Source organism: Salarias fasciatus, chromosome 20, assembly GCF_902148845.1.
Source record: "Salarias fasciatus chromosome 20, fSalaFa1.1, whole genome shotgun sequence".
Taxonomy (NCBI): Eukaryota; Metazoa; Chordata; class Actinopteri; order Blenniiformes; family Blenniidae; genus Salarias; species Salarias fasciatus.
In genome coordinates, this window is record NC_043764.1 from 26,186,094 (window position 1) to 26,212,887 (window position 26,794).

The 26,794-nt window shown below is 45.3% G+C and overlaps 2 protein-coding genes and 1 long non-coding RNA gene across 3 annotated transcripts in view; all 3 read left to right on the plus strand.

Annotated features, from left to right (window-relative positions):
• Nucleotides 1-3,019, plus strand: part of LOC115408142 (uncharacterized) — a 7,669-nt gene extending 4,650 nt beyond the window's left edge. The window contains exon 3 of the long non-coding RNA XR_003933737.1: nt 2,475-3,019. This is a non-coding gene — a long non-coding RNA (uncharacterized LOC115408142). The remainder of the gene's footprint in view (nt 1-2,474) is intronic.
• Nucleotides 3,020-6,934: 3,915 nt separating this feature from the next.
• Nucleotides 6,935-10,904, plus strand: gpr157 (G protein-coupled receptor 157). Its single transcript, XM_030118936.1, has 4 exons — nt 6,935-7,458; nt 8,921-9,134; nt 9,892-10,086; nt 10,197-10,904. Exons 1-4 carry the CDS (start codon nt 7,088-7,090, stop codon nt 10,398-10,400), a joined length of 984 nt encoding a protein of 327 aa, XP_029974796.1. The 5' UTR covers nt 6,935-7,087; the 3' UTR covers nt 10,401-10,904.
• Nucleotides 10,905-13,627: 2,723 nt separating this feature from the next.
• LOC115408757 (solute carrier family 2, facilitated glucose transporter member 5-like) lies at nt 13,628-25,469 on the plus strand. Its single transcript, XM_030119665.1, has 12 exons — nt 13,628-13,764; nt 15,072-15,170; nt 15,247-15,407; nt 15,619-15,743; nt 15,823-15,975; nt 16,100-16,225; nt 16,303-16,490; nt 16,630-16,740; nt 16,828-16,929; nt 24,161-24,236; nt 24,423-24,550; nt 25,064-25,469. The coding sequence occupies exons 1-12, from the start codon at nt 13,717-13,719 to the stop codon at nt 25,286-25,288; spliced, it is 1,542 nt and encodes a 513-aa protein (XP_029975525.1). The 5' UTR covers nt 13,628-13,716; the 3' UTR covers nt 25,289-25,469.
• The last annotated feature ends 1,325 nt before the right edge of the window (nt 25,470-26,794 follow it).

The following is a 26,794-nucleotide window of genomic DNA, read 5'->3' on the forward strand; positions in this document are numbered from 1 at the left end:
CTGCTTCCTGAAATGTCTCCAGTGTGAGATTTAGATTGATAATGCAAGACTTAAATATGGGAGGGAAGAAAAGAAAAAAAAAGAAATAGAAAAAAAGCAGGCTCTGGTGCTAATTGAACCTGGGGAGAGGCTAAGCCCGGGCCGTCAGCGCGCACGTCATGTGTAACACGGTTCGAGAACATGGATCGACAGTAAATACTAATGTCATTGTTGGCAGTAAGATGATTAGGTGTGTGGAATGGGGCTGAAGCGGGGAGGCAGGACCGCCGGAGCGAGCGAGGAAATGCACGGCGGAGAGCAGCGAGGAGGGGCCGGGATGCGGAGGGGAGGTGACGGGGTGAAGGGGGAGCCGGGGGTGACAAGGGAGCCGGGGCGTTCAGGATGAGGCCGTCCAGGGTTCAGGACGGCGGCAGAGTTTCAGTTTTAGAGAAGTTTAGGGAAAAATGTGCAGCTGGGGAGAATCTGGCGTTGTTATTGAGCACTGCAGTTACTTAACTTAAACAGCAGCATTACAGTGCATTATGGGTAAATTTGACGCTGTTGCTGCATTTGTGTAAAGTTTATTTAACTGGTGGTTTGTACTCATACGTTCCCTCATCCACACAACATGATCACGTTCATTTTTTTTGGAAAAGCCTCTTTGCCTTCTTTGATATTTACGCCTGTAATATGTGGATTAGAACAAAATCCGTGCAGCACTCTTTACAGCACAAGACTGCAAGCTAGCAGGAATTGTACTGACGATACAATAGGTATCACAAACGCCACGCTTCAATCTATGGAGGTACAGTAGGATAACGGGATTTTTTTTCAATGAAATTTTATGGAAATTGTCAGATTAGGAAAATTAAATCACGGAAAGAAACTTTCATTATTGAAATACACTGCAATAAATGAGCTGCTTCTTGTTTTGCATGTAGCCTGAAAAAATAGAAAAATCAATGAGGTATTAAAATCATTAACACTCAGGAGTATCAGTATTGTCCTACACTACGCAATAATATTAACAAACCAAAATATGTGACGGGATTATAAATAAGCCTCGCAGCAGCTAATATTCAACGATATGTTGAGTTTAACCACAAAACTGTGTGAACAACTAAATGATCACCGTTTTACTACCAATGTATTCACTGTTAACTTTACACTACATGAATCATAGTTATTAAAAGGAAAATTCAAACGATTTCAGATTATTTCTGAAGTTATTTGTCATTTTCTCAGGTAAATATCACTGCAGCAGACCCTCAAAACACTTATCTACACCTGGCATATTTATCATCAAACGTGTGTGTGTGTGTGTGTGTGTGTGTGTGTGTGTGTGTGTGTGCGTGTGTGAGCGTGTGCGTGTGTGTGTATGACCTTCTCAAACCGTACCTCCATCCTGACCTTAAATGTAAATACGACCCTCCTCATCCAAACCCGAAAGGATCTGAGGATATTTAAACATTTTAGAGTGAAAGTAAAATATCCGACGTGTTAATTACACACAGTGAAATATGCTGAAAGGCATCGAACTGACAGGAGGTCAACACAGGGTTTCCAGCGCCGGAGCTCCTGCTGCAGTTTGAGCTGAAGCCTTTCATTCATTGAGCGGGCAGCAGGGTTTTCATCTCACTAACATTCCTCAGTCCTGTATTATGGATTACATCAAGACCCGAGCAGGAGAGCATTCCTGTCATCATGTGCTCAGTGTGTGTGTGTGTGTGTGTGTGTGTGCAGGACAAGGAGTGCACATTCTCCTGCTTCCTTGTAGGTACATTGACATCAGATCAGCACAAATTCGGTCTCGGAGCCACACGTCCGTCACAAAAAGCCCCAGAGAAAAAACCTGGAGGGCGACAAATAAGAATAGGCACAGCTCAGCAGACGGCACTGCGTCCATCAAACCGTGTGTTTCCAGCCATGGCTGCCTCCTTCGTAACCCCCCCACCCCCACGCCGGGCTCTGGTATCCATGTTGTCCTGTCAGCAGAGCGGCGTCCGCGGGGAGAGGACGGTATGGAATGGTCAGCCCGGCCCAAAATAGCACTGCGGTAGCAAACGCTACTGATGGCGCGGGGATTTCAGCCGTCGTCCCCGAGGTGCACGAAGACACACACACACACACACACACACACACTCACACAGGAAGACAGACACTGTATGGCACTCAAGCGAACGCACAGACGCACACAAATAGACGGGAGCTAAATCAAACGGAGCTTTTTGTTGCAGAATCATGAGTCATGGTACGGCTATTCTTAGTTTGGGGGTGTTTTTGTTTGCCCAAGTTATATGCACTTAAAGTGATGCTGAGCGAAAAGCTGCAAGAACATCCAGAATGTGCTCGGCAGCGGCGCTGCGTCGGGTTTGACCTCCATACATGTGAATGAAAATGCATCCAATCTGATTATGTTTATTGCATGAAACAATTGTTACCTACTGATTATTATAGTTTTTTTGCTTTTTTTTTCCTGCCTGTTTCTCTTCCAGCGCTGCTGCCAGAGCACTGCACCACCCTCGGGCTCTTTTTCAGTGCGAGGCCTTCCAGCGGTGGCGGCGGCGGGCGCCGGGGAGGAGCGGCGGGGGACGGCGGCCTGCCGGGACGGAGACGCAGGCGGCTGCTGTGGGTGTTTCTCTGGCAGTGTCTTAGCTGGTTGTTGTGAGGAGTGAGAACGAAGCAATCAGCAAGTATACTGCCGCAGAAATTCTTCGCAATAAGAAGCCCCGGGATCACAGCCAAGCGCGGGGGAGAGGGAGGCGGCGCTCGCCATCCCTCCTGCGGCTGCTGTAAGTTTGGTTTCTGAGTCTCGAGCAGAGATGCCTGGAGACGACTGGAGAGCATGGCCTTTATGTTTACGGCGCCCACAGTATTTACAGTCGGGAGCAAAGCATCAACTTCCTGTCGCGATCCTCTGCTGCCATCTGGTGACCGAAGCCGCCTCCCAGCATGCACTTCTCCATCCAGCACTGCACCAATCTGCCAAAACTGCTGTCACTCAGTTAAATCCTTTTCATTCACAAAACCCGGCTTGAGGATCGCTGCTCTTTCTTTCCTCTCCCATTTTCTACTCAATGTTTTTGTTTTCATGTGAACTCTGAAAAACACGAGAGAATAAAAGTTGCATAAAGACGGACTGACGGGTTTTCCTGGTTTGTTTTCACCTCACACATCCTGTAATGACGGTAAACGGGCGTGAGCCACTCTGCAGAAGCACTCCAAACCCCGCCGTTGCCATGTGAATACAGAGGAGCTGATGAGCGCCGATGGGCCAGGTGTTCCTTCATCTCAGGTTCCTGCAGCTTCGAGTGCGGACGCCGCTTTGATTTCCTCCACCCACTGATGTAGAAACTGCTTCTGAAAACCGTCGGTCATGTGTGATTCTGATGATTATGCAGATGTTTTGGGTTTTTTTTTTTTTTGTTTTTTTTTTGCTGCAGACTGCAGCAAACATCTCCCACTGCACTGCTGCAAACAGAAAAAAAAAAAAGGTGGTTGCAGCTTTCTGGGCTGCAGCAGTGCAGAAGAAGAGTCGAGCGCTCGTCTCGTTCAAGGTCACAGTTTCAAACCTTTGGACAATTCAGCTGTTTGATAAACTGCATGTAATCAACCAGACACAGAGTGAAGGCCACACGTCGCATTAATCACAAATATCACAATGCTTTCTTCACTCTGAAGCCGAGAGAATCAAAACCTGTGATTTTGAATTCTATAAGGAATGACGAAGTTAAAAGAACTATTATGAGAATTGTGTTTTTGAGGCTGAATCTAATCAGTTCTTAATCTCACGAAGATTAAAGTACTTTTCTAAAAGTCACTGCTAATCTCTTCCTTAATCAGGTTGTTTTATATTCTTGTAGTCTTGTAATGAAATGGCATAAAAGAATATATGATGATATTTCTGAGATCAGTCTCACCACAGCGATAGCGATATTGATTTTCACAGGGCTGAAACGCAGCCAAGCAATTTATTATGACCTCTCTTGTGCACATTTGCCCTCCGTGGGTCTTCCTGAGTAATCTGGCACAACCTGCAGACGGCATGTCAAATTAACCAGTGACTCTGGATTGGCTGTAGGGGTGAATTTATGCCTTAGCTCTGTGATGAACTGGTCATTCACTAGAGAAGATTTAGTTTTCTGTGGATCAGCCTTCAGACATCGAGTTCTCTCCGATCGCTCCTCCTGACACCTGGCAAGTTTCAATTTATCTGAATGAGGCGGTCTGAAAAAATATCGAGTTCAGCTTTTTTAAACCATGAAAAATATTTCAAAAACAACATATAATTCACTATCTGGCTCTTTATCGGGGAAGATTAAACATTTTATACATTTCCAAGTGAATCACTTAAAAATTTGCATCCATTCATCTTCTGTGTTAATCCAGAGCAGGATTGCTGGGCGCTGGAGTCGATCCCAGCCAACTGTGTGTGAGGGCAGAATACACCTGGACAGGTCTCCAGTCCATCACAGAACACACACACACACACGTACAGTCTTGTATTTCTATCCTTGTGGGGACCGTCCATTGACTCCCATTCATGTCTAGCCCCTAACCCTGACCCTTACCCTAACCCTAACCCACACCACAACAAAGCCTAACCCTAAAGAAATGTTTTTGCACTTTTACTTTTTTCAGTAACAACAACATGGTCAAGAAAACACTGTTTCTCCTACTTAGGACCGGAAAAAGGTCCCCACAAGGCACGTCGTTCCACGTTTTGCTATCCTTGTGGGGACATTTGGCCCCAACAAGGATAGAAATACGAGAACACACACACACACACACACACACACACACACACACACACACACACACTTGGGAATATCAATGAACCAACACTAAGCTCCAAGACCAGTATGTGAACCTATGACCTCCAGGATGTGAGGGCGGAGAGCACGAACCACTGCTCCACTTCATTTAGCATTCCTTTAGTAAATCTGGAACATTTGTGCAGTAACTCTTTCTTTATGATAACCGAGCCATTTACACTACAGTGCTTTCCAGGCACAACCTGAGGAGTTGCAGGTCAAAGGTCATGGTCAGGGACTCACAGTGGCTTCTAGTCTGCAGTGAAGTTTTACAACCTGAAGGCTACAACTGCCGTAGCCGCAGTGCCGCACTGCCCAATATAATGATATTAATATAATATAAATCCTTTTTTGGGGTGATGCTTGATGAGAAACTGTCCAGTTGACTGTAAACTTATTTTAACTGATTTACTAATTATAAATAAGCACTAACCACTGCTCTAAAAATGATTTAGTGATTTGAGTTAGCTCTTCATGTCTCAATACATTAATGTGAACGCATTTTAGAAACGTGGTCAGAAAGTCATTTCAGCTCTGATATAAATTCTTACTCAGCAATTAAAATAATCTCTGCGCATTCAGCATGCATGAACCACATGAGCCTTATTTAAAAATTGATTAAAATACATTTTCCTTCAAAAATTCTACACACGCTGTGGATACTTCTGTACATGTGGTTTCTTAGTTTTTTATTTGTAATATATTTGAATAAAGTTATTCAAAAGCTGTCATTATGGAGAAATGTGTAGAATTTTGAGGGAAAAAATAAAATTCGTTTACTTCCATGATAATCTTCAGCACATACATCTAAAAAACAAATATCAGGGGCGCAGCGATAACAAAATCTTTATAAAGATTGACATTTAACTTACCCAACAGAAGCACAGTGAGGAAAAAACACACGTGCTTCCCTTAGCATGTACCGTAAATTGGTCCGTGCGTAATGTTACCGTTCCTGTGCGTTATGTTTCTTTGTCCCGTTTGTCCAGATGAGGGAAAAATCGTAGCTATGATTGAATAAACGCAGATATTCACAGTCTTTCCTCGATAAATTTCACAAATTAACTTTCCTTTTGGGATCGCTTTTCTTCAACATGGCGCACTTGACATACGCTGCGCAACACTGCCCCCACAGGCCATAAGCAGTATTACACCCAGTAAGCTTGATTCACTCTTCTTTATCATTGATCATTGATCGAATAGTCTCTCTCAGAGCTGTTCACAGCTTTATCACGATCGTGTGACACTAATATTCTCAATATACTGCTGGAAAAGGCGACACAACTGTGATCAATCACATGTTTCATGTTTGGCCAGTCAGATGGAGCTGTAGCACTCCATGATGTTCATGACAATTCTAATTTACTTCCTGAATTCAACATGATGATTTTAATTTAGAGCTGCACAACTGCACATTATGAGACATTTTCATTCATGAAGTAAATCCACTTCCACCTAATAGACACTCAATTTAGCAATTTTTAAATAACAAGAGACATCCAAATGTTAAATGCAGTTTTCCTGCCACTCCAAAAGTGAAGGGAGTTCACTTTCAAACACTTCATTGGTTACATCCTTCTGCTGATGTTTTATATCTGTGGAAAAAAAACATTGAAACAATTGAGCATCAATTTTTTAAAATGTAATTTTAAAATAGATGTACAGAAACAAAACTTGTCAAGAGAAACCATGACACTGTTTTAACCTTACAGAGAAACACTAACTACATTTTTTGCACTTAATTTGTTTGTTTAAGCCTCTTCCTTTTTTGTCGTTATTCTTTAGAATTGCCTTTTATTTTGCGACGCATTTCTATTACTTATAAAATGTAAAACAAAGTTAGTAATTTTCAAATTGCAATTCTGTTCATTAAAAAAAAATCCAACAGGAAATGTATATGGCAGTAAACATATTTGACCGTCAATGTTTGTGGAATGTTTGACTCACGTGGTGCAAATTTAAATTCAGGGAATTAAAAAATAAATTTAACATCACTTTAAAAACATCAGGATGTCATGTGCCCCACACACAGACACACACGCAGCGGGGTCACACACTGCAAAAAACACACTCCATAAATAGAGCTCCGTCCGCCCACCGACCAGCTGACCCACTTCTGCTGAGGAGGAGGAGGAGGGAGAGAGAGAGAGAGGGGAGGAAGGCGCATGCACGAGAAGTTGTGTTTACGGGAGAAGTTTGAGAGAAGTCTCCGGGCCGGGACATGAAGCGCCCCTAGCAGACCGGAGCTCCGGGGCAGCCGTTCAGCGGGAGAAGCAGCGGGGGGAAGCCGCGCCATGTCGAACCACACCGTGGTGTATCTGTCCGAGCAGGTGGTCGTGCTCTGCTCGTGCGCGCTGTCCTTCCTCGGCTCCACTCTCATCATCGCCACCTACATCCTGTGGTCGGACCTCCGGACGACCCCCCGGCGGCTGCTGGTCTACCTGTCCGTGGCGGACTGGCTGTCGGCCGTGTCCTACGCGTACGGCGCGTGGAGCGCGTTCCGCGCGGACTCGCCGGAGTGCGTGGCGCAGGGCGCCGTGTCCACCTTCTCCAACACCAGCTCCTTCTTCTGGACCGTGGCCATCGCCGTGTACCTGTACGTCTTCATCGTCAGGTGCAGCCAGCGCGCGGCCGACAGCCTGGTGCTGCCCTTCCACCTGGTCAGGTGTGTGCGCGCACACACACTGTCACTTCACCAGCACGTGCAGTGTAGCTTAGTACATTCTGCTGCAGGGAGTTTCTACAAATTCCAGTGATTACCCAGAATAATTGTTTGCTATGCGGCTGAAGTGCATCAAAGCTGGAGAGATGTGCGTCTTCAGCCTCCAGTTTTCACAAAATTCCACTTAAAAATAGTTTAACTAATTTTTTTACTGTGTTCTAGAAATATCTTGGGGAAACAGGGCTTCTTTTTAAAGGTGCAGAGAAAGAATAGAAAGATAAAAATGGCTTTAATCACAAGATAATAGGAGAAATCCCTAAAACAACTGGATGAAAAGGGCTTAAAAATCATGCAAAACTGAATCAAAAGAGTTTAAATGGTGAGAAAGTCAAAGTTGTCTAATAATTTTTGAAATAAGGATATAAAACTACTATATCAGACAGTAAAACTCCTGAAATGAATTGTTTATTATCCTAAACTGGAACTGAAACTTCCTAAAAGCAGTATGACAGAAACTTTTTTTTTTTAACAATATATCAAACTTTACGAGTGTGTTAACATGTTTAGTTAAATTTCATTTGATCAAAAGTCCCAAAAGTGACTCTTTTGCTCATAAGTTTTGCAGACATGTGTTCCACATCCATCTTCAGTCCCAGCTTACTGTGGGAGAGGGCAGGATACAGCCTGCACAGGTGAAAGGTCAAACACACAGAGACAGACACACACACACACACACACACACACACACACTCACATTCATGCTGACTGGTAACTTTATGGTCAGCAGTTGACCCTGCATGCATGTTTTGGGACTGTGGAAAGAAACTGACACATACATGGGGAGAACATGCAAACCACTGCCTTAAAACTCACTTTGACTAGTTTTTCTGAAAGTGAGCTGAATGTTTGGGTTGTGACTCTCTTGTTGGAACAGACTCCAGTGTTAAGGCTCCATGCATTGATGCATTTCAGGACCCAGCTGCTTGTTTTCCTCATCTCCTGCTGTCATTCTCAATTCCTTTCTGTGGAATCTCAAATGTGCCGTTGAATTGAGGATATAGCACAACGGAGCCATTCATGGCGGCCTGTGTGTGTGTGTATGAACACATGCACAAGCAGGCCTTAAGCTCTGTGGTATTTATGACGATCGGTCATCTAATGCCGTTTTGCTCACTTAAATTGGGATCTTTACTTTTGTTTTGGAGGAGTGAAAATGCTTCCAGGCGAAATTGGCAAAACAAAGCTTCCTAAATTGAGCAAATGATGTCGTGGTTTTCTGAGATCCAGAGGAAATGTGCTTCTGTTTACACCGAGATGCCAGCTGCAGGCGCAGGGTAATCCCTCACATGGCGTCACATGGTGCAGCTCTCAGAGCGCCGGCGCTGAGCGAGCTCCAGAACCTGCTGGCTGAGTTAAATTCTGCGAGGTGGTTGTAACGACGCCGTGATCCCTCCGTGTCTCTCAGCTGGGGCGTTCCTCTGGCCATCACCGTCGCCGCCGTCTGCCTCAACAAGATCGGCTACAACGCCTCGGAGGTGTCGGTGGGCTGGTGCTGGATCCGGATCCAGGCCCCGGACCGGGTGCTGTGGATGCTGCTGACCGGGAAGATCTGGGAGTTCCTGGCGTACGTCACCCTCCCCGTCCTCTACGTCCTGATCAAGAGGCACATCCACGTGGCGGTGAGGGCCAGACCCTGAGACACACTCTGAGCTCAGAAACACACACACACACACACACACACACACACACACACACACGTACCGTTGGCTACCCCATCAGGCTGGACATCATGTGTTTCTGCCAGTACTGTCAGTTTTAATCACATCATGGAGGGCTGTCAACAATGAACTTTTTAAAAATTGCGATCAATCGCATCATTTGTCAACTTGTAGTCAAGCTTCAAATGAAGAATCTAATTGTCATAATTCACCTGTTCTGCACAGGGATGAAAGCAATAACGTCCCAGTGACAGTGAAAGGACTTTCATTGTCTATTTTCTTCGAGCCAATTGCGATTAATCACAATTGTAAAAAATTAATCGTTGTTAGAACTCCATCGATTGAAACTGGCGGCACTTGTTTCTACACTATAAAACACTGAGAGACCCTTTGAAGCAGTTAATTTTAATCCACTGCTAGATCCACTGGCTTCATCAATTCAGCAGATTTATAGCGAATTATGCAAATGATTGTGACTGAAATATGCATGAATGATCTGAAACGGGAAGAAGCAGTAACTTTGAAATGAAGGGGATTGTAGGTTGTTCTCTAATGTTGATCGATGCCGTATAACGTGTTTCTGAGACGTTTGCTTCTGTCATTCAGTTCCACAGAGACAGCTGATTATCTATATCATCGTTCTGAAAGACGATGAACACATCAAAACACTTGTGTTCTGATGTTACTTGCGTCTTCCTCTCCGTTTGTCTCCCTGCAGCACGCCGCTCTGTCGGAGTACCGTCCCATCCTGGCCAGCCGGCCGGCCTCGCACCCCTTCTCCTCCATGGCCGACGTGAAGCTGACGCTCATCCCCATCATCTTCATCGCGCTGCGCATGTGGAGCACGGTGCGCTTCGTGCTGCTGCTGGCCGGCTCGCCGCTCCGGCAGCACCCGGTGCTGGTCACACTACACGTGAGTCTGGCGTGAGCCTCGGCGGGTCACGTGAAACCAAGACACTCGCCTGACAGGCTGTTTTTTTGTTTTTTTTTGTTTTGTTTTGTTTTGTTTTTTTGCCTCCGCAGGGAATCGGCAACACCTCGCAGGGAGCGGCCAACTGCATCATGTTCGTCTTGTTCACCCGGCCGATTCGCGCTCGCCTCTGCGCCGCCTTCTGCTGCTGCTGCCCCTGCGGACAGGAGGAGGCGGCGGCGCGGCAGCCGGACGGCGCCCCCCGCAGGCCGGCGGCGGGCCGGGACGCCTCCACCCAGCCAGAGGAGGACAGATGATCCGGAGGCGAGGGTGGACAGAGGTCAACGCCGAGGGGGAGGCTTCATTACGGCGAGTGGCTGCCGGGGAGGGCGTTTGTCACACGTCTGCACTTCGGGTGATGGGATGAAGCTGGAGCACGTCACACGTGGTGCTAATCACTCGTAGTGTTTCTCCTGAGGAGAGGAGCACTCCATGCAGGGTCACACACCGCCTCCATTCATCATGTACCGTCCTCATGCATGTTGTTCTAGAAGAGGGAATTCCACTTTTGTAACAGATCGTAGTTACTGACTCGTCTTCTGCAGACCAGACTGTAGACCAGGCCGATGCAGCGGAGAGAGCTACAGTCTGTGGCATAAACGTCGACAGATGAACAGCATAGAAGAAAGAACAATATCGTCATGTTACAAGAAAATCCTGAAGTTTGTATATTTTGCGTACAGATTTTTTTTGTTGTCGTTAAATTATTAAAGTTCTAACTCTGTCATCTTTCATCGAAGTTCATTCTCTCATGATGCCATTCCGCCTGATGACTCATCTTCTTCTTTTTTTGGACGGTTGCAACACGTTTCAGGTCGTTTAGCGTCTGACGTGACGGCGGAGCGAGGTGTCAGTTGATGATCACATGTCTTCCTTCCTCCTTCAAAGCTTCACTTCTCCTTTAATGATCCTGTTAGACTGAATCTGCCAAACGGCCAGTATTGAAGTTTCTTTCCCCCAACAGTAAATATCCTTTTAGATTAAAAAAAAAAAAAAGCTGTACAAGATCAGACATACACTACAGGGGTGTCAAACATAAAGCTCGTGGGCCAAAAGCAGCCCTCTGGAGGCTCCAATCTGTCCAGTTTAAAGTTGCATAGAGACATGTGAAGGCTGCCTGACGCCGCTCCGTCAGTCGGTTCTCAGGCCTTCACTTCTCCTCGCTGGCGTCTGATTGATGAACTCTGGCTGAGCCCGGTTTCTGTGGTCGCTCAGCTTCCCACGCTTCTGTTTCCATTTCCACCGTTCGTACATGAATTTTTCAGAGCATAAATCAGAAGGGTTGGCGTGACTTCCATCTGATTCAGGTTGAAGCGGCGGGGCGCGGTGCGGAGTTCAGCCTCTCGGAGCATCAGTAACGTGGTCAGCAGGTCTGGGAAAGTGACAGGAGTGAGCGAGTGGAAAAACGTCCAGCAGGCAGTTTTCCGTCCTTGTGGACGACGGAGGACACACGCATGACCCACTCTCACTGTATTTCCTCCAGGAATTAATCCATTGACTAACTTTTGGCTGACATTGAAATTTTCCAGCCACTTAAGAAACAGGATTTACCTTTTTTTTTTTTTTTCTTCATCCGCTGGCGCTCTGCCTGTTTAATTCATTAAGTTGCGGAGCACCTCAGGGCGGCCCTGGACCACCAGGACTCGCTTCTCTTAATGGGGATCACTTTTTATTTCATCCTCACTACACCTTCTGTCCATCAGCGGAGCTGCAGTCAGACTCCCACACTGGGTTAAAGCTGAACGCCCAGTGAAGCTGACCTCTGAACTCTGTGTGAGATGTGTCCTCCTCTTTCTGTCATTCCGCTCGAGGCTCCAGGGAGAACAGAATGAAAGGGACGGACTGAAATCCACCAATAAATAAACGTCTGTCACTCTGTAAAACCTTCAGCGAGCTCCAATCTCGTTCTCTGTTTATTGATGTGTGTGAAACATCTGGGGAAAAAACAACCTTTATTTCATTTCCACTTTCCTTCTGTGGTTGATGCAGGCTCACGGAGTACAGGTTTACCTTTCGAGACTGATGAATGAAACCAGAGTAGCCTGAGAAAGCCACTCATGCTCAGGGAGAACATGGAAACTCCAGAGGCTGGTCGTCAAGTCACTTTCAATGTAACGGGATATTTGATCCATTCCTACAAAAAGTTACTGAATTAAAGAGTATTAAATATATTTTTAAAATGTAATAACTGCAGTTGAGAATGTGATAATAAATAACTATGCCTGCATTTTGCAGGTTTGTCCAGTTTTTTTGTCAAAAATATGCATAGTGGAGGGCATGGTCGTCATACTGATTTATTGAGAACACTTACTCTCTTTCAGTTGTGTTTGTAATCATTATTTACAATGTTCCTACATTACTGGCAAATTTCATCGCATTCAAACTTTGGAAAATCATCACATCAGTGGAAGTTATGTTATTGTTCATCGTTGCTGCAATGAGCGGATGTTGTGTTGAGTTATATCAGGCTGTTGGAAACTTTCCACTTTCCCCGTTCTGAAGTGAGAGCTTCCTTCCCAGCTGATCCTCGGAGCACTATGAGACCTTCATTGTGTTTCTGGTGTCCATTTACACAACAACGGTATTGGTTCCCGAGGTGGAGCTTTTTGAGCCTGCTGGGGTTTCGTCTCAGTTGAAACGGAGGATGCAGTGACTGTAATCCAACTTCATCAGTTGAAGACTGTCTATTGGGATTTCTTTTTTTTAAGCCTCGACAGTCTTGATTATTCATCATAACATGATGTGACTGAAAGCGTTTCTTTGTTTATGAAATCAATCCCTTGTTGGGAGCATCTTTTGGTTCAGTTTCTGAACTGTGATCAGTCCCTTGATTTACTTATCCGTATATGTTTTCAAATGTCATCCAGCCGAAAGAGCAAACCGCCTCAGGAACATCGTGTTGGCCAAAGGCCAAGCAGCACATGATGAACCGGAGTCAAGACAAACATGTAAAACAGTTTGCAGAGTTCTTTAACCAGGATGTTGTCCAGCTCGACAGCTGAAATCCGCAGCGTCACTTCTGCATGAGACTTGTGTTGTCATGCTGGTGAGTTGTGAAAGCGCTCACCTTTGTCTTTGTTACTGAATATTAATAGAGTGGAATAAACCAGGCCAGATATCAACATTTAACACAAAGAACGCCTGGAACTGTTCTGTAAAGTCCTGCAAGCAGTGTGCACCAAGTGTCTGAATGGAAGAAATAGAGAGACTGAGGGGTGTCTGGAGTTTAAGGCCATGTTGAGACAAACCTTCAAGTGAAAACACATCTTTGCATTTCCGTTTCAGTAAAGATCCATGTTTACACGGCAACTGCAGGAACACTGTGTAGCACTGGCATGCCGGGACACAGCAAGTTGGCGCTGTTTGTCTTCTGAAACCACACGGAGCAGTATTTTCAGTGGCTCCGATCACCGCCGTCCTGTGAACAGATGCCAAACGGAAGAATGCACCTGGAGCAGCGTCCTGATGGAGCAGCCTGATAGCAGAGGGCGTGACCCTCGTGTCAGAAGTGACAGGTCGACCACGCCTCAGTGACAGCGGCTTATAAAGGGACTCGTCGGACAACAACACCGGATGACGATTCTGATGAAGACGGAAGAACTCCGTCGAAACATGTCAGAGGTATGTTTAGACGCTTTACCTGCACGGAGAATCTTCAGCCTCAGCAACTGTTCAGTCAGTCCTGTTTAGCTACATTTCTCTGAATATTATTATCTGAATTATCTTCACCTTCACCAATCTGTTTACAAAGGCTGCTGCATGACATTTCACAACCAATACCTGCTCTACGTCCACCAAGTGGCTTAAACTCGAAAAAGGAGCTGCAGCATCATGAGCTGGTTCTCACCCCAGCAGCTGGGGCACCATCAGAACCTATAATGAGCGGTTTGGGTGCTTTTAAAGAGACAAAGTTCATTGCAGGCAGGCTTTATGAATGAATTTTTGTGCATATGTAATGTTTGCATGGTCAGTGTTGGGTGAAACTGGGGACTTGGTGAAACTACAGTGTTTTTGGCCTTTTTACATGTCTGACCTGAATTTAATTTCATGCTTAACAATCAGTGAAAGAAAGGCCAGACAAGACTCCGTCAGTTTAACTGACTTCATGTTCCTGGAGTGGCTGTGTCTTCCTTATTGTGTAAAGTTACCAAATGTCATTATGAAAAGGACACACCGCAAAGTAACCTGTGCAGTTGAAAAGGAAGTGTGAAAATAAACTTTGAGGACTTTTCTGGATGTTTCTCTTCATGAAAAACATTAATAAATTTCCCATCATGTGACAAAGCTTACATAGAGATACTACCTTACACCACTTCAGCTGCTTTGGCTTCTGTTAAACAGCTGCCTAAGCGGATGTTGAAGGCCCTCAACACACATAAAGCATATTTTTAACTTAGCTGACAAAAGCAAGACGACAAAATGAACTTATTTCCTTTCAGTATTGTGTAAATATTAAAGACAGGAGACATTTTAACGTTTCATTTTCACCATTCACGTGAACCAAGTTGAACTCTCGGTTCCACCACTTCCACAAAAGTCCAACATGTCCAGATGAGTGCTGCCCCCTGCTGGATCGATGCAGAAGCTACACATTAACCTTCATAACAGTGGAGGGGTTCTGATACCTGCAGCCACACAGGAGCTTCACACCTGGCTGTAAAGCAGAGTCTGCTCTCTGATATGGTGTCCAAAGGTCAAATAATGCCCGATAATCACAAAGTATGTCGCCAGGGGCAGTTAGTCCAAACACAGCCATGGCAGAGAAAGAGACATGGGACGAGACAGAGAGGAAAGGGGTGAGTTACAGCCCAGGAGGAGGGGGGTGGGGGGGCTTCTGTCTCCACAGCTCAGCTCCTGTTTTATCTGCCAGTGTCCAAACAATGCACCAGTGATGGATGGTGTTGTGAAAATGTGCTCTTTATCCACAGAGGTTAACCACCGTCCTGGTGCTGGCCACACTCATCGCTGCGTTCGGGTCCTCCTTCCAGTACGGCTACAATGTGGCCGTCATCAACTCTCCGTCACAGGTAGCCTGAGCACGCAGACGGGATCCGGTCAGTGAAGCCCTGATTGTTTCTATCAGCATTGTCCTGCTCCTTTCAGCACATGCAGCTGTTTTATAACGCCACCTACATGGAGCGCTATGGCACCCCGATGGACTCGAACCTGCTCACTCTGCTGTGGTCCCTGTCTGTGTCCATGTACCCTCTGGGGGGCTTCTTTGGCTCTCTGATAGTGGCTCCTCTGGTCAACAGGCTGGGCAGGTAACTGTCCTGAACATCCACACTCTACTCTTTCTGCATGCAGTTTGACTTGCCTCAAATTCTGCTTGAAGAAGTTGGATAAATTTGAAAAACGATGGATGCAGTTCCTTCAGTTCAGGCAGATATCCTCCCATTTGTTTTGTATCCTCACCCATCGTTCATGTATTGTAACATCTAAGTGACACTACTCTGTCATGTTTCCCTGTGACAGGAAAGGCACGCTCCTCTTCAACAACATCTTCTCCATCGTCCCCGCTGTGATGATGGGGATCAGTGAGGTTGTTAAGTCTTATGAGATCATCATCGTAGGCAGATTCATCGTGGGCATCTGTGCAGGTCAGCTCCAGCTCTGAGGATGGAGAGCAGGTGTGTGTCGGAACTCATCTCAATGATGCTCCTTTCCACCGGTCTGCAGGTCTCTCATCCACTGCAGTGCCAATGTATCTGGGAGAAATCTCTCCCAAAAACCTGAGGGGAGCTCTGTGCATCATACCGGAGGTCTTCATCACCATCGGCATCGTCAGTGCCAACATCGTGGGCATCAGAAACATACTGGGCAACCCTACAGGTACTCACTGACACACTGGAGCTTGGTTTGGTGCATTCAATGCTCAGGGCGCTCCGGTGTGGAGTAAACATGTTACCTGTTTTTCTTCAGGTGCTTCAGTTAAGCTGTATTTGTGATTCACCAGGCTGGCCCATCATGCTGGGCCTGACCGCGGTTCCCGCTGTGATTCAGCTCCTGCTGCTGCCCTTCTTCCCGGAGAGTCCGAGGTACATGCTCATCCAGAAAGGAGACGAGAAGACGGCAACGAAAGGTCAGGAAACACCAACACTGCTTCTCCCCGACTGCAGCAGGAAGCAGTGGATGAGCTTGGTGAGTCTGTCTTTTCAGCGCTGCAGCGTCTGCGAGGCTGGGACGACGTGGACTCCGAGCTGTCTGAGATGCGTCTTGAGGAGCAGTCGGAGAAGGACGAAGGTCACCTGAGTGTCCTCATGCTGCTGGCCCAGCGCTCTCTGCGCTGGCAGCTCATCTCCATCATCGTCCTGAACATGGGACAGCAGCTGTCCGGCGTCAATGCGGTGAGGTAGTTCAGCATAACAGGAAGTCTTCGGACTGCACCTTTCAGTCTGGAGTTTGCATGTTCTAACCTGTTGTGCAGTGTGAGTTGAATCTCTTTCCTTCACAGAAAATCACTTCCATGTTTCTCTCTGCTGTCAGATCTACTACTACGCAGACAGCCTCTTCACTCTCGCCGGAGTGGAGCCCAACGACATCCAGTACATCTCAGTGGGAACCGCGGCCGTCAACGTCGCCGTGACCGTCGGTGCCGTACGTATCCTGCTGGAGGAGAAAACCTGAGGCCTGCAGACTCTGGGTTTGACCTCGCCGTGCTGATAGCAGGATTTGTTCAGGCAGGTCTTCATCGTGGAGGCCTCTGGCCGACGGCTGCTGCTCCTCTGTGGTTTTGGGATCTGCTGTATAGCCTGCGTGTTGCTCACTGTGGCTCTGAACCTGCAGGTATGTGTGACTCTGCTGCCCTCTGCTGCTTCAGGACAACAACCAGAGGAGGGAGAGTTTATAAGCAAGTTGTTAAAACTCAGTCTTTTGAAGTGGTTTTATTTCGCAATTCTTCAGTTTCTACTCTAGAATTGAAGAGCTGTAGGGATCGATGATGGTTTATATAAAGTGCTCTCTGAAGTTAATTACAAGGGTAATGATTAATCATATTAAACTTTTACAACACGACAATTATGTAACAACAACGTCATAAACATGAATCATTCTGAACACATATAAACAGATAAATGAGATCTAAATACAAGATTTGACATTGTCAAGTTGTGATCAGTCGCACTGATGTTTCTGTGCCGTCAGGTGAACTTTTCTGCACTGATCCTGAAAAACCAACAAACCTTGAAAGGTTCAGTTCAGTTTCAGTTCAGTTTAGTTTATTTGGACAACGAAAACAATTAAAAAATAAAAATAAAATAAGAAAATACTCAATTTAAGGGTACATAATACCACACTTGTTCATAAATACTAAATAAATAAATCATTTAATATGTCCAAAAAGGAGTAGGAAGAAGCTAAAGCTTTTCATGTCCTACCCCCACTTACTCTCCCTCTATATTAACGAAACTTTTTTTTCAGTACCCCAAGCCCCCCTCCCGCACCCCCTCACTCATCCACCCATCCATTCATTCATACAGTTATGGAGTATATGCTGACTGATTATTAGCGGTTCCACTTCCAAAACAAATCGCATTCATACGAACATAATACACGCCTGCATTCACACATTATACCCATATACACACACATACAATATACAAATAAACAAACTTGCCTGTATTATGCATGCTTTGACAGTCATGACAAGAATAGGCTGTATCTAATCGAATAATTGATAGCCTCTTACTTGACTCGGTTTCCATAATTCTATACCTTTCAATAATAGCTTTTTTATAATTTTTTTTAAGTTGATGGACATTTTTACTCAATTTTGTTTGTTCATCCAGACCATTCCACAATTTCACCCCACAGACAGAAATGCACATACTTTTTAGGGTAGTGCGGACAGTCGGTTGCTTAAAATTATACCCCCCCCCCCAATTCATACCCTCCCTCTCTTTCCATGAACCATTTATTTAAGTTACCAGGTAGTAAGTTATGTTCAGCTTTATAAGCAATCTGTACGGTTTGTAGTTTGACTAGATCCATAAATTTCAACATATCTGACTTTAAAAAAAGCTGATTGGTGTGATCATTGTAGCTCACTTTATGCACGATTCTTATAGCTTTTTTTTTTTGTAGTGTGCATATCTTCTGTAGGGTGCTTTTGTAGGTGTTTCCCCACACCGCCACACAATACATTAGATACGGTAGCACCAGTGAACAGTACAAGAGCAGTAATGCTCTCTCATTCAGCATGTGCTTAACCCGACCCATTATTCCAACATTTCTTGCCAGTTTGGAACTAATGTATGTGGTGTGATTTTTCCAGCAAAGTTTATGGTCAAGTATAACACCCAGGAATTTGTTATCATACACCCTCTCAACCAGTACATTATCAATCATCAGTTTAACTTTTATATTATTTTTCTGATTACCAAATAGCATAAATTTTGTTTTTTCCGAATTCAATGATAGTTTGTTTCTGTTGAACCATGATTTCAATTTACTGAGTTCTTGACTGACTATATCCATCATTTGCTGCAAATCATCACCAGTACAGAAAATATTTGTGTCATCTGCAAAAACAACAGGACTTAATATGTCTGATACTTTACCAATGTCATTTATGTACATAATGAACAGTTTTGGGCCTAATACTGACCCCTGTGGTACTCCGTAAGTAATGTTTAATTCAGGTGACTTGAAGTCTTTCAGCTGCACAAACTGCTGTCTATTTTTGATATAATTCCTTAACCAGTCTAAAACAATTCCTCTTATACCATATTGTTCCATCTGTCTGAGCACAATGTCGTGATCTATTGTGTCAAATGTTTTCTTTAAGTCTATGAACACCCCGATAGCATATTTCTTACTGTCAATTGCACTTGCGATTTCCTCTGCTAAATCCATTAATGCCATTGCTGTTGATCTGTTTGATCTAAAGCCATATTGACTGTCCATTAGCAACTTATTTTTTCAATGAAATTGTCCAGCCTTGCAACAAAAAGCTTTTCTAGAATTTTGGAAAACTGGGAAAGTAAAGACACTGGCCTGTAATTGGTGAACTGATGCTTGTCTCCTGTCTTGTACAAGGGGATAACTTGAGCAACCTTCATTTTACTTGGAAAAGGTCATTGTCATAACTCAATGTTGAGTGAGTGTTTTGCGTTTTGGTAATATTCAGAGGTGGCGTATGAGGGATTCCTTGACCAGATCAGGAATTCTCCAGTCCCCAATAAAAGCTGCAATGGATGACTGTTATCACCATTATCAGTCCCAGAAGGAGACGGATCCACATCAGTCCCCATGACGACAGTCAAGGCCATAGAGAGAAAAATCACCAGCTCGCTGCGTGGACGACTTGTGTCCAGGTTATGTCACTGACATGTCCACAAGATAACTTTCACCTTCATAAAAATCTTTTATTGTGCTACAACTACAATAAAACAAGTATTCCTTCATTCCTACTCTTCAATGGAGGCTTGAAATGATCAATACAACAATTATACGTATGATCACAACAGCTGTCTGACTGCACTCATAGAAATATTTAACCCCATAATTTTAAGATAATTATAAACCAAACTGATCTAATAAATGTTACATGATCAATATTTATTTGTGTAATAAAGGCTATTTATTTTAAATGCATAATCATCCGATTTATGTGCTCTAATAATAAAGTCTAATTAATCTAAATGAATAATCATCAAAGTACATATTGAAAACACATAAAGTGTATTGTTTGAATTGCATAATAGTCAGGTTGCCTATTCAAGTTGAATAATATAAATTTGAATTATATGTTGTTTATTATGAGGTAATAAATCTAATGAAAAGGCATCAGACTTACGTAATTATTTTCCATTCACTACAAACAATCTTAATGATGCAACAATCAGACAGCCTTGTTGGTTCAACAATATTGAATATTCAATATTGAAGCCTCTCAATATCAAGACCATCAAGACCATGGACCATAAAGACCATGTCCCTTCGCTCGGACTGTGTCGATGCCCATGGTCTTCTCTGCAATGTCTGCTTCAGCCTCTCTGGATCCAATGTCCTGAAAAATAAAGAGAATAGAATGATAGGCTGTGCCCCCCAAACTTTGACCAACAAAATCTATGCAGCTCATCCTTGAGGCCAACTGAGTGTTAATTTGATGATATACTCTTAAGGAACGGTAGATATTGCATTCATGAGAATGAGATGGATGCAATTCAAGGCAACAATGGCCTTTAACACCTTTGATCACCTCCTAAATCCTGGAAATTAAAACAAAAAGTCGAAAAGTTTCTTTATCTGTCCTTGTTACTTGTATACAAGAGATTATCGACAGCCTTCTCTAGAAAATTGATGTGAATAAGCAGCCAAGTGTGTATGTGCATGTGCGCAGCTTGTTTTCTCTGAGGGCGTAGGCATCAGTGTGCATGCGTGGAACGCGTACCGTCATGAGTTCGGAAATGTAGCATGGGAGCGAGCGTGTGCGCATCGGTGGACGCTCTAAAGCGGACGTGGACTGTAGACCATAAAAAAAAGTGGACAAAACATGTCACTGAAAACATGAGGCCTACCCTGAACTGCCAAAAACTTGCAATATCACAGTGTCCACCAGGGGCTGGCTCCAAAAAGGCTGTGACTCCATAGACTCCTATTCAAAATGAAATGTCAGTAAAACTGGATTGGCTGAGTTTATCAACGTCAGAGTTGTTTTTTTTTTCTTTTTTTCATTGCATTTCATCGTCTGGAAGAGAGATCAGGTGGTCCATCTGAAATTATATTAGTACTGAATTTTATTTAGAGCCTTCAAGTTTTCATAATGAGGGGTCGTGGCTACTTGACCCCAGTTACAGTTCTGCTTTGGAATGATTCACAGACACTTCCAGGGCTTTCAGGTTTACATTAAGGAGCCGACATTAAGATTAAGTTCTTTCGTAACTGTTATTTTATAGAAAATAAGCCGCGCTCTTGGTGTCGGCCCGGAGCCTGTAGCTGGTGATGACCCTTCCCCAGGCTTTCTACAGACCTGGCTGTTGTGGTCGGCAACCAGTTTGGCCAGCCTGCAGATTGTGTACCTGCACGTTCCTCACGGCGCTGGCGGGCGCCCTCTCCTGTTGGACTCCTCCACCAGGGGTGTGGTGCCTCCATAGGGGAGCTATGGATTTGCGGTGGCTTACTGAAGCGACCCACTTTCTGCGGTGTGAGCTTGGTTTCCTCTGCTCCACAGGTTGTTTCACAGTGGGCCATGGCGCTTTCTCAGCGAGAGGGTCCTGCTGTTTCAGTGCGGAGGCCGGTGGGGCACCCCCGCCCTCGCTGTCTCTGTCTTGTCCTGGCGTCTGAGGGGCCCGACTCGCTGCTGAGCAGCTGTTCGGAGCCTGTCAGGTGGACCACCTTGAATACTAGGGCACCATCTATCAGATGGCTGTGTGGTAGTAGGTGGAGGTTGGTTGCACAGTGGTGCAGCGGTCATGGGGAGGACCCGGTGCTCTGTCTGGTCCCCGTGGTCCTGGACTTTTGCAGTCTTTTTGGACCAAGCCTGGTCCCCGTTCACCCTGTGGGTGTATGTGGCGGTGGTATCTGGTCGCCATACATGGGTTGCAGGTGGCGCAATTTGAGGCCACACTCCAGTGTCGGTCCCTCGGGGGGCTTTGAAGCTCGCCCCCCCAGAGCCCCAAGGGCGCCCGCTTGGGATCTGCATCTGGCACTGGAGAGCTTGTGTCAGCCTCCCTGTGAGCCCCTGGCAGCGGCGGGGCTGCAGTGGGTGTTGCGCAGGACGACGTTCCTGCTGGCCATTACCACGGCGAAGCGTGTGGGGGAGCTGCACGCTCTGTCTATTCTCCCCGTATGTCTCCGGTGGCATCTGGCTGGGGCGGGCATCACGCTGTGACTGCCGCTTCCTTCCAAGAGTGCAGTCGGGGCTGCAGACAGCCAACCTATGCGACTCACTATGTGGCCCCCCATCGGACGACCCGGGGGGCCGGCCAGGACTCTTGTGCCCGGCTAGAACTCTGGGACGCTGCATGGCTGCTATGCAGATGCGCCGACATCTGGTCAGCCAGTGCTCTTCTACGGGGGCCCTAGTAAGGGCTTTGCTCTCTCCAGGCAGCGCTTGGCCCACTGGGTTGTGGGCACTGTTCGCCATTCCAGGCTGCAGGCCGGCTTTTGCCCGAGGGTGTGCATTGCCATTCCGCCGGGGCAGTGTCCACGTCTTGGGTCGCCCTGACGGGGAGGCCCTTGGACGAGCTATGTGCTGTCGCCGTCGGGACGACGCCTGGCAACTTTTCCAGGTGCTACAGGTTGGCCGTTGTGCCTCCGCATGCACTGCGGGTGGTACTGGGCCTGGCAGAGGCTTCTCAGTGAGGTTGGTCTCTCGGATTCCTCGTGATTGGCATTCGTCATTCCAGTGCTTTAAGCACCGCCTCTGGCGGTCAGTAGGGATGAAATAGAACGAGAGTTACGAATGTAACTAGGGTTCTATGAATCCCGGATGATCGCCAGAGCGCTCTGTCACTCGGAATCCTTGTGTCATGCGAGAAGATTCCATAGGAGCTGTTCCTGGGTCAAGATCCCGACTTTATACAGTTCCTGGGTCACCCAGGGGTCACGCTTGTCCAACTTTATACAGCCTCGGGCTCGGGGCTTCGCTCGCTAACCACAGCCGGGCCACAGCGTCACTGCTCGGTTCAGAAATCCACATGAGGGGTCGCGGAGAGAAACCCAGATGGAGGGAAGCTCCGCCGCCGGCCATGCCTGGCGGCGGAGCGTTGGGGGGTGGCCGTGGGAACACACCACTAACGGCCAGGAAGCTAGCACCGCTACCCGGGACAAAACACCATGGACAGCCTGGGAGCTAACGCCGCTACCCAGGACAAAACAACACGGACGACTGGGGAGATAGAGCCACTCCTGGGAATAAAATACAGCGAACAGGCGGGGGGGGGGGGGGGGGGGGGGCAGCGCCGCTACTAGTGAGCAAACGGCACGATTGCCCGGGGGAACACTGCTACGGGGGAGAAAGCAACGTCAGCAGCCGGAGAGGAAGCACCGTTAGTGCTGGCTGGCCGTGCTGGCTGGCCAGAGACAAAGCCCCGCTTGCGACTGCTGTCAATGCTGAGTAGAGGCCCGGCGGGGGCTTCTCTCCATGAACCCTCCAGCCTGGGAATCCCTGAAGAGAGCCTAGATACTGCTAGCTGGTGGCATGGTGCCGTGGCGGATGTTCCCGGTGTTGCTTGGGTTTCTGGTCAAAAGCATAAATACTGTAAACATTATTATTGACAAGTGAATGATATGAAACACTATGGAAGCAGTTCACAGCAGAACTTCACATGATCACACAGTCCTGGGCTCTGTCAGCCCACCCCCTCGCTGTGTTTTTTTTTTTTTGTCTCGGGCACCTAAATTCCAACATGTCAGCCTCTGAGGGAAGCCTCATTTGATGATAATAGAAACTAAGGGGTGACGTCACGAATGTTTGCCACTTGACGCGGACACGTGGACATGTGAAGCACAGGCGAGCCTACCAAGCTCGTCGATGGCGAGCTTGTTAGCCAGAATGTTAGTGAGCGTCAGTACACACCATGCGGTCAGGATAATAATGCTTACAGTAAACACGCGCTATGTAAATTTGACCATCAGTGAGTTGATTTTGGATGCAATAGGACATACACTGCATGATTCAGACATGTTTGGGTGTAATTAGACATAGGATAACTCGGATTGTTTGCCAACACATGAGGGCTCAATGCACAACGGCCTGCATGATGGCGTCCAGCGGTACTGCAGCATGATATTATTTCTGGTTCCGGTTCACTTCTTATTACATGTATTAAAACCAATCACATGCTTTTTAAATAACAATCTTCTTTGTTTTACAGCTTATAGAATTTAAACCATATAAGTGTGTTGTAACTAATTACATTAATTACATTTTAGATTTCATTGAAATATATAGATTCTAATTAATTTTAATACATACACTTGAAAAATATGAGTATTTAAATAAAATCAAATAAATGTAAATGCATAAAAACAAAGTCTGCCATGATTCATTTCTGTGAGTGTGTGTTAACAGGACAGCGTGTCGTGGATGCCTTACTTCAGCATCGGCTGTGTGATCGTCTACGTCATGGGACACGGCATCGGACCCAGTGAGTCCGAGCTCACCTCCACACACACCGACTGCAGCAAGGGGGGTCTCTATCAGCAGAGGACTGATGAGTGTTTTCTGCTTGTGAGTGACCGTCTTTGTATATGTGTGTGTGTGTGTGTGTGTGTGTGTGTGTGTGTGTGTGTGTGTGTGTGTGTGTGTGTGTGTGTGTGCGCGCGCTCCACAGGTCCCATTCCTTACGTGGTGACCACTGAGATGTTCCGGCAGTCGGCCAGGCCCGCGGCCTTCATGGTCGCAGGATCCGTCCACTGGTTGTCCAACTTCGTTGTCGGCCTCGTCTTCCCCTTCTTAGAGGTTGGATTCACAATTTTTTCTAGAAAAAAGCCTTGTACTGCTCACACCTTTCCCTCTGAAGATGTTTACCTGGCACAGGAATATAGAGTTTGGATTGCAAGTCCAAGTTAACGAACCTCCTCCAATGTCAAATCAGCAGCGTTTTAATAGCATGAGGAAACAGTACAATAGAAAAGGAGACAGGTGAGGAGGTAAACTGGTCCGAGCTAAACAGATCCTCGTCATCTCAATGGTGCAAATTTAACCAGAGTCATGGTGGTTTTGCATGATAAATAACACTCACATAGTTTTAACATTTCACCATTTTACTTACTCTAATGTCTTATTTTTAAAACAGATGAAAGAGGAATGTGTTTGAGTAACAGGAGACAGAAAAAAAAACTAATTCAAGTTGCATATAAATCCCATTTCGCCTCATTTGTTCTACTGTTTCATCCTCCTACTGGCTGGTATATTTGCAGAGTTTCATGGGGTCAGCTGACTCACGTTTCCTTTCTTCCTTTCCCCCTGCAGGAAGGCCTGGGCCCGTACTGCTTCATCCTCTTTTCCTTCACCTGCCTGGCCTCTCTGATCTATATCTGGCTGGTGGTGCCGGAGACCAAGAACAAGACCTTCCTGGAGATCTGCCAGATGTTCGCTAAGAGGAACAAAGTGGTGATCAAACTGGGCGACGGCGACTTTCCTCGGAAAAAGAGCAAAGAAAGTGTGAAGAATGTCATCCATGTCACGTCTTTCTGAGGGGGAAATAAGAGGAAGTCGCGACTGCAGTGAAGAGTGGGAGGGCTTTATTGGACTGAAACATTTTAATTCATGCTGCAGTTTTTATCCTCCTTGTATTTATTGTCCTAAGCTTTACTTCTTATTGTCTCATGCTAGCTGTTTCCAAAGCTGTCCGTCCCTGGGAGAAGGATCCCTCCATACTGTGGTTCTCCCCAAGATTTCTTCTTTTCCTACTGGGTTTTTGGAGTTTTTTCTTGCCGGATGTGAGGGTCTAGGGCGGTGGTTGCTTCGTTTTGTCTCGTTACTGTGAATTTGACATATTAACATTATGCTTATTCACTGTTTTTATTGTTTTAACATTATAACATTACTTAGTTCAGTCATTGACGAGCTGTTGTGGACTGTTCATGCCACTATGTTTATTGGTCTGATGTCAACGTTCTCACTCTGTTCTGTCTGTGGACTGTTTATATAGACACTACACTGTGATTCATTGTTATTATCAAAGTCATTATCAATCTTTGAAATTTTTACCAATCAATGTAACATCTTGAAGCCCTCTGAGGCAACTGTTGTTGTGATACTGGGCTATACAAAAATAAATTGATCGATTGATCGATTTACTGCACATTTTATATTTACTTTATTTGTGCTTGTAGAATTTTTGTGCATTTTGTTGTATATCTGTGCTGAGGTATTGAGTCATTAAACAAAACAAGAAATCTCTTTAAAAACTTTATTGAGATGAAAATATTACTATGTAACACACATTTTGTTACCGGGTGGAAAGTATATTTTCTTCACTTCAAGACCTTAGTAGATCAAAGATATGGCCATTATGATGTTGAAACTTTGCTTTGTATCTTTGGTGATAAAATAATGAATTTTCAGATACAAATTGAAATTTTTGACAGCATTACAATATATATATATATATATATATATATATATATATATATATATATATATATATATATATATATACTATATATATATATATATATATATATGTAGCTATATACCGAGGACTTCAGCATATAAATCAAAAATGGATTATTTTAAAAGATTTACAGCTATAATGCAAATCACTTTCATGTATCATACCCCAGATGTAATACCCATCGAAGCGTCTTTCAAAGTCCATTATACCTTAATGGAAAAGCTCTCCTTGTTCTTCCAGATAAGCTCCCATGTTATTCTTAAAGTTATTAAGATGAACATCAAGGATGTGAACTCTCAGGGACACCAGACAGCCTATTTTGCCACTTTTAACCCAGGAACAGAGAAGAGTTGAAGTTTTGTTATGTAGTGTATTTCAATACACACATGACTCAAACATTTGCACACATAATATCACAATAAATGTTGTACATCTGTCTCATCAGTGTCTTACGAGCACATGTGACTGGCTTACTGGAGATGAGACCTAAAGCACAGGTAACGGCAGTCTTTAACTAAGCCGATGAAAAGGCAGGAAAAAAGGCAGTGAAAGCTCTTTTCAGAATCCTCAAGGACAGAGTTGTT

Bases quoted from the DNA above. Each gene is read 5' to 3' on its own strand.
- gpr157 (XM_030118936.1), top strand. From the start codon at position 7,088: ATGTCGAACCACACCGTGGTGTATCTGTCCGAGCAGGTGGTCGTGCTC. The intron at 7,459-8,920 runs GTGTGTGCGCGC...CGTGTCTCTCAG, and splicing joins CTGCCCTTCCACCTGGTCAG to CTGGGGCGTTCCTCTGGCCA. The intron at 9,135-9,891 runs GTGAGGGCCAGA...GTCTCCCTGCAG, and splicing joins AGAGGCACATCCACGTGGCG to CACGCCGCTCTGTCGGAGTA.
- LOC115408757 (XM_030119665.1), top strand. From the start codon at position 13,717: ATGACGATTCTGATGAAGACGGAAGAACTCCGTCGAAACATGTCAGAG. The intron at 16,226-16,302 runs GTCAGGAAACAC...CTGTCTTTTCAG, and splicing joins CGAGAAGACGGCAACGAAAG to CGCTGCAGCGTCTGCGAGGC. The intron at 16,491-16,629 runs GTGAGGTAGTTC...CTCTGCTGTCAG, and splicing joins AGCTGTCCGGCGTCAATGCG to ATCTACTACTACGCAGACAG.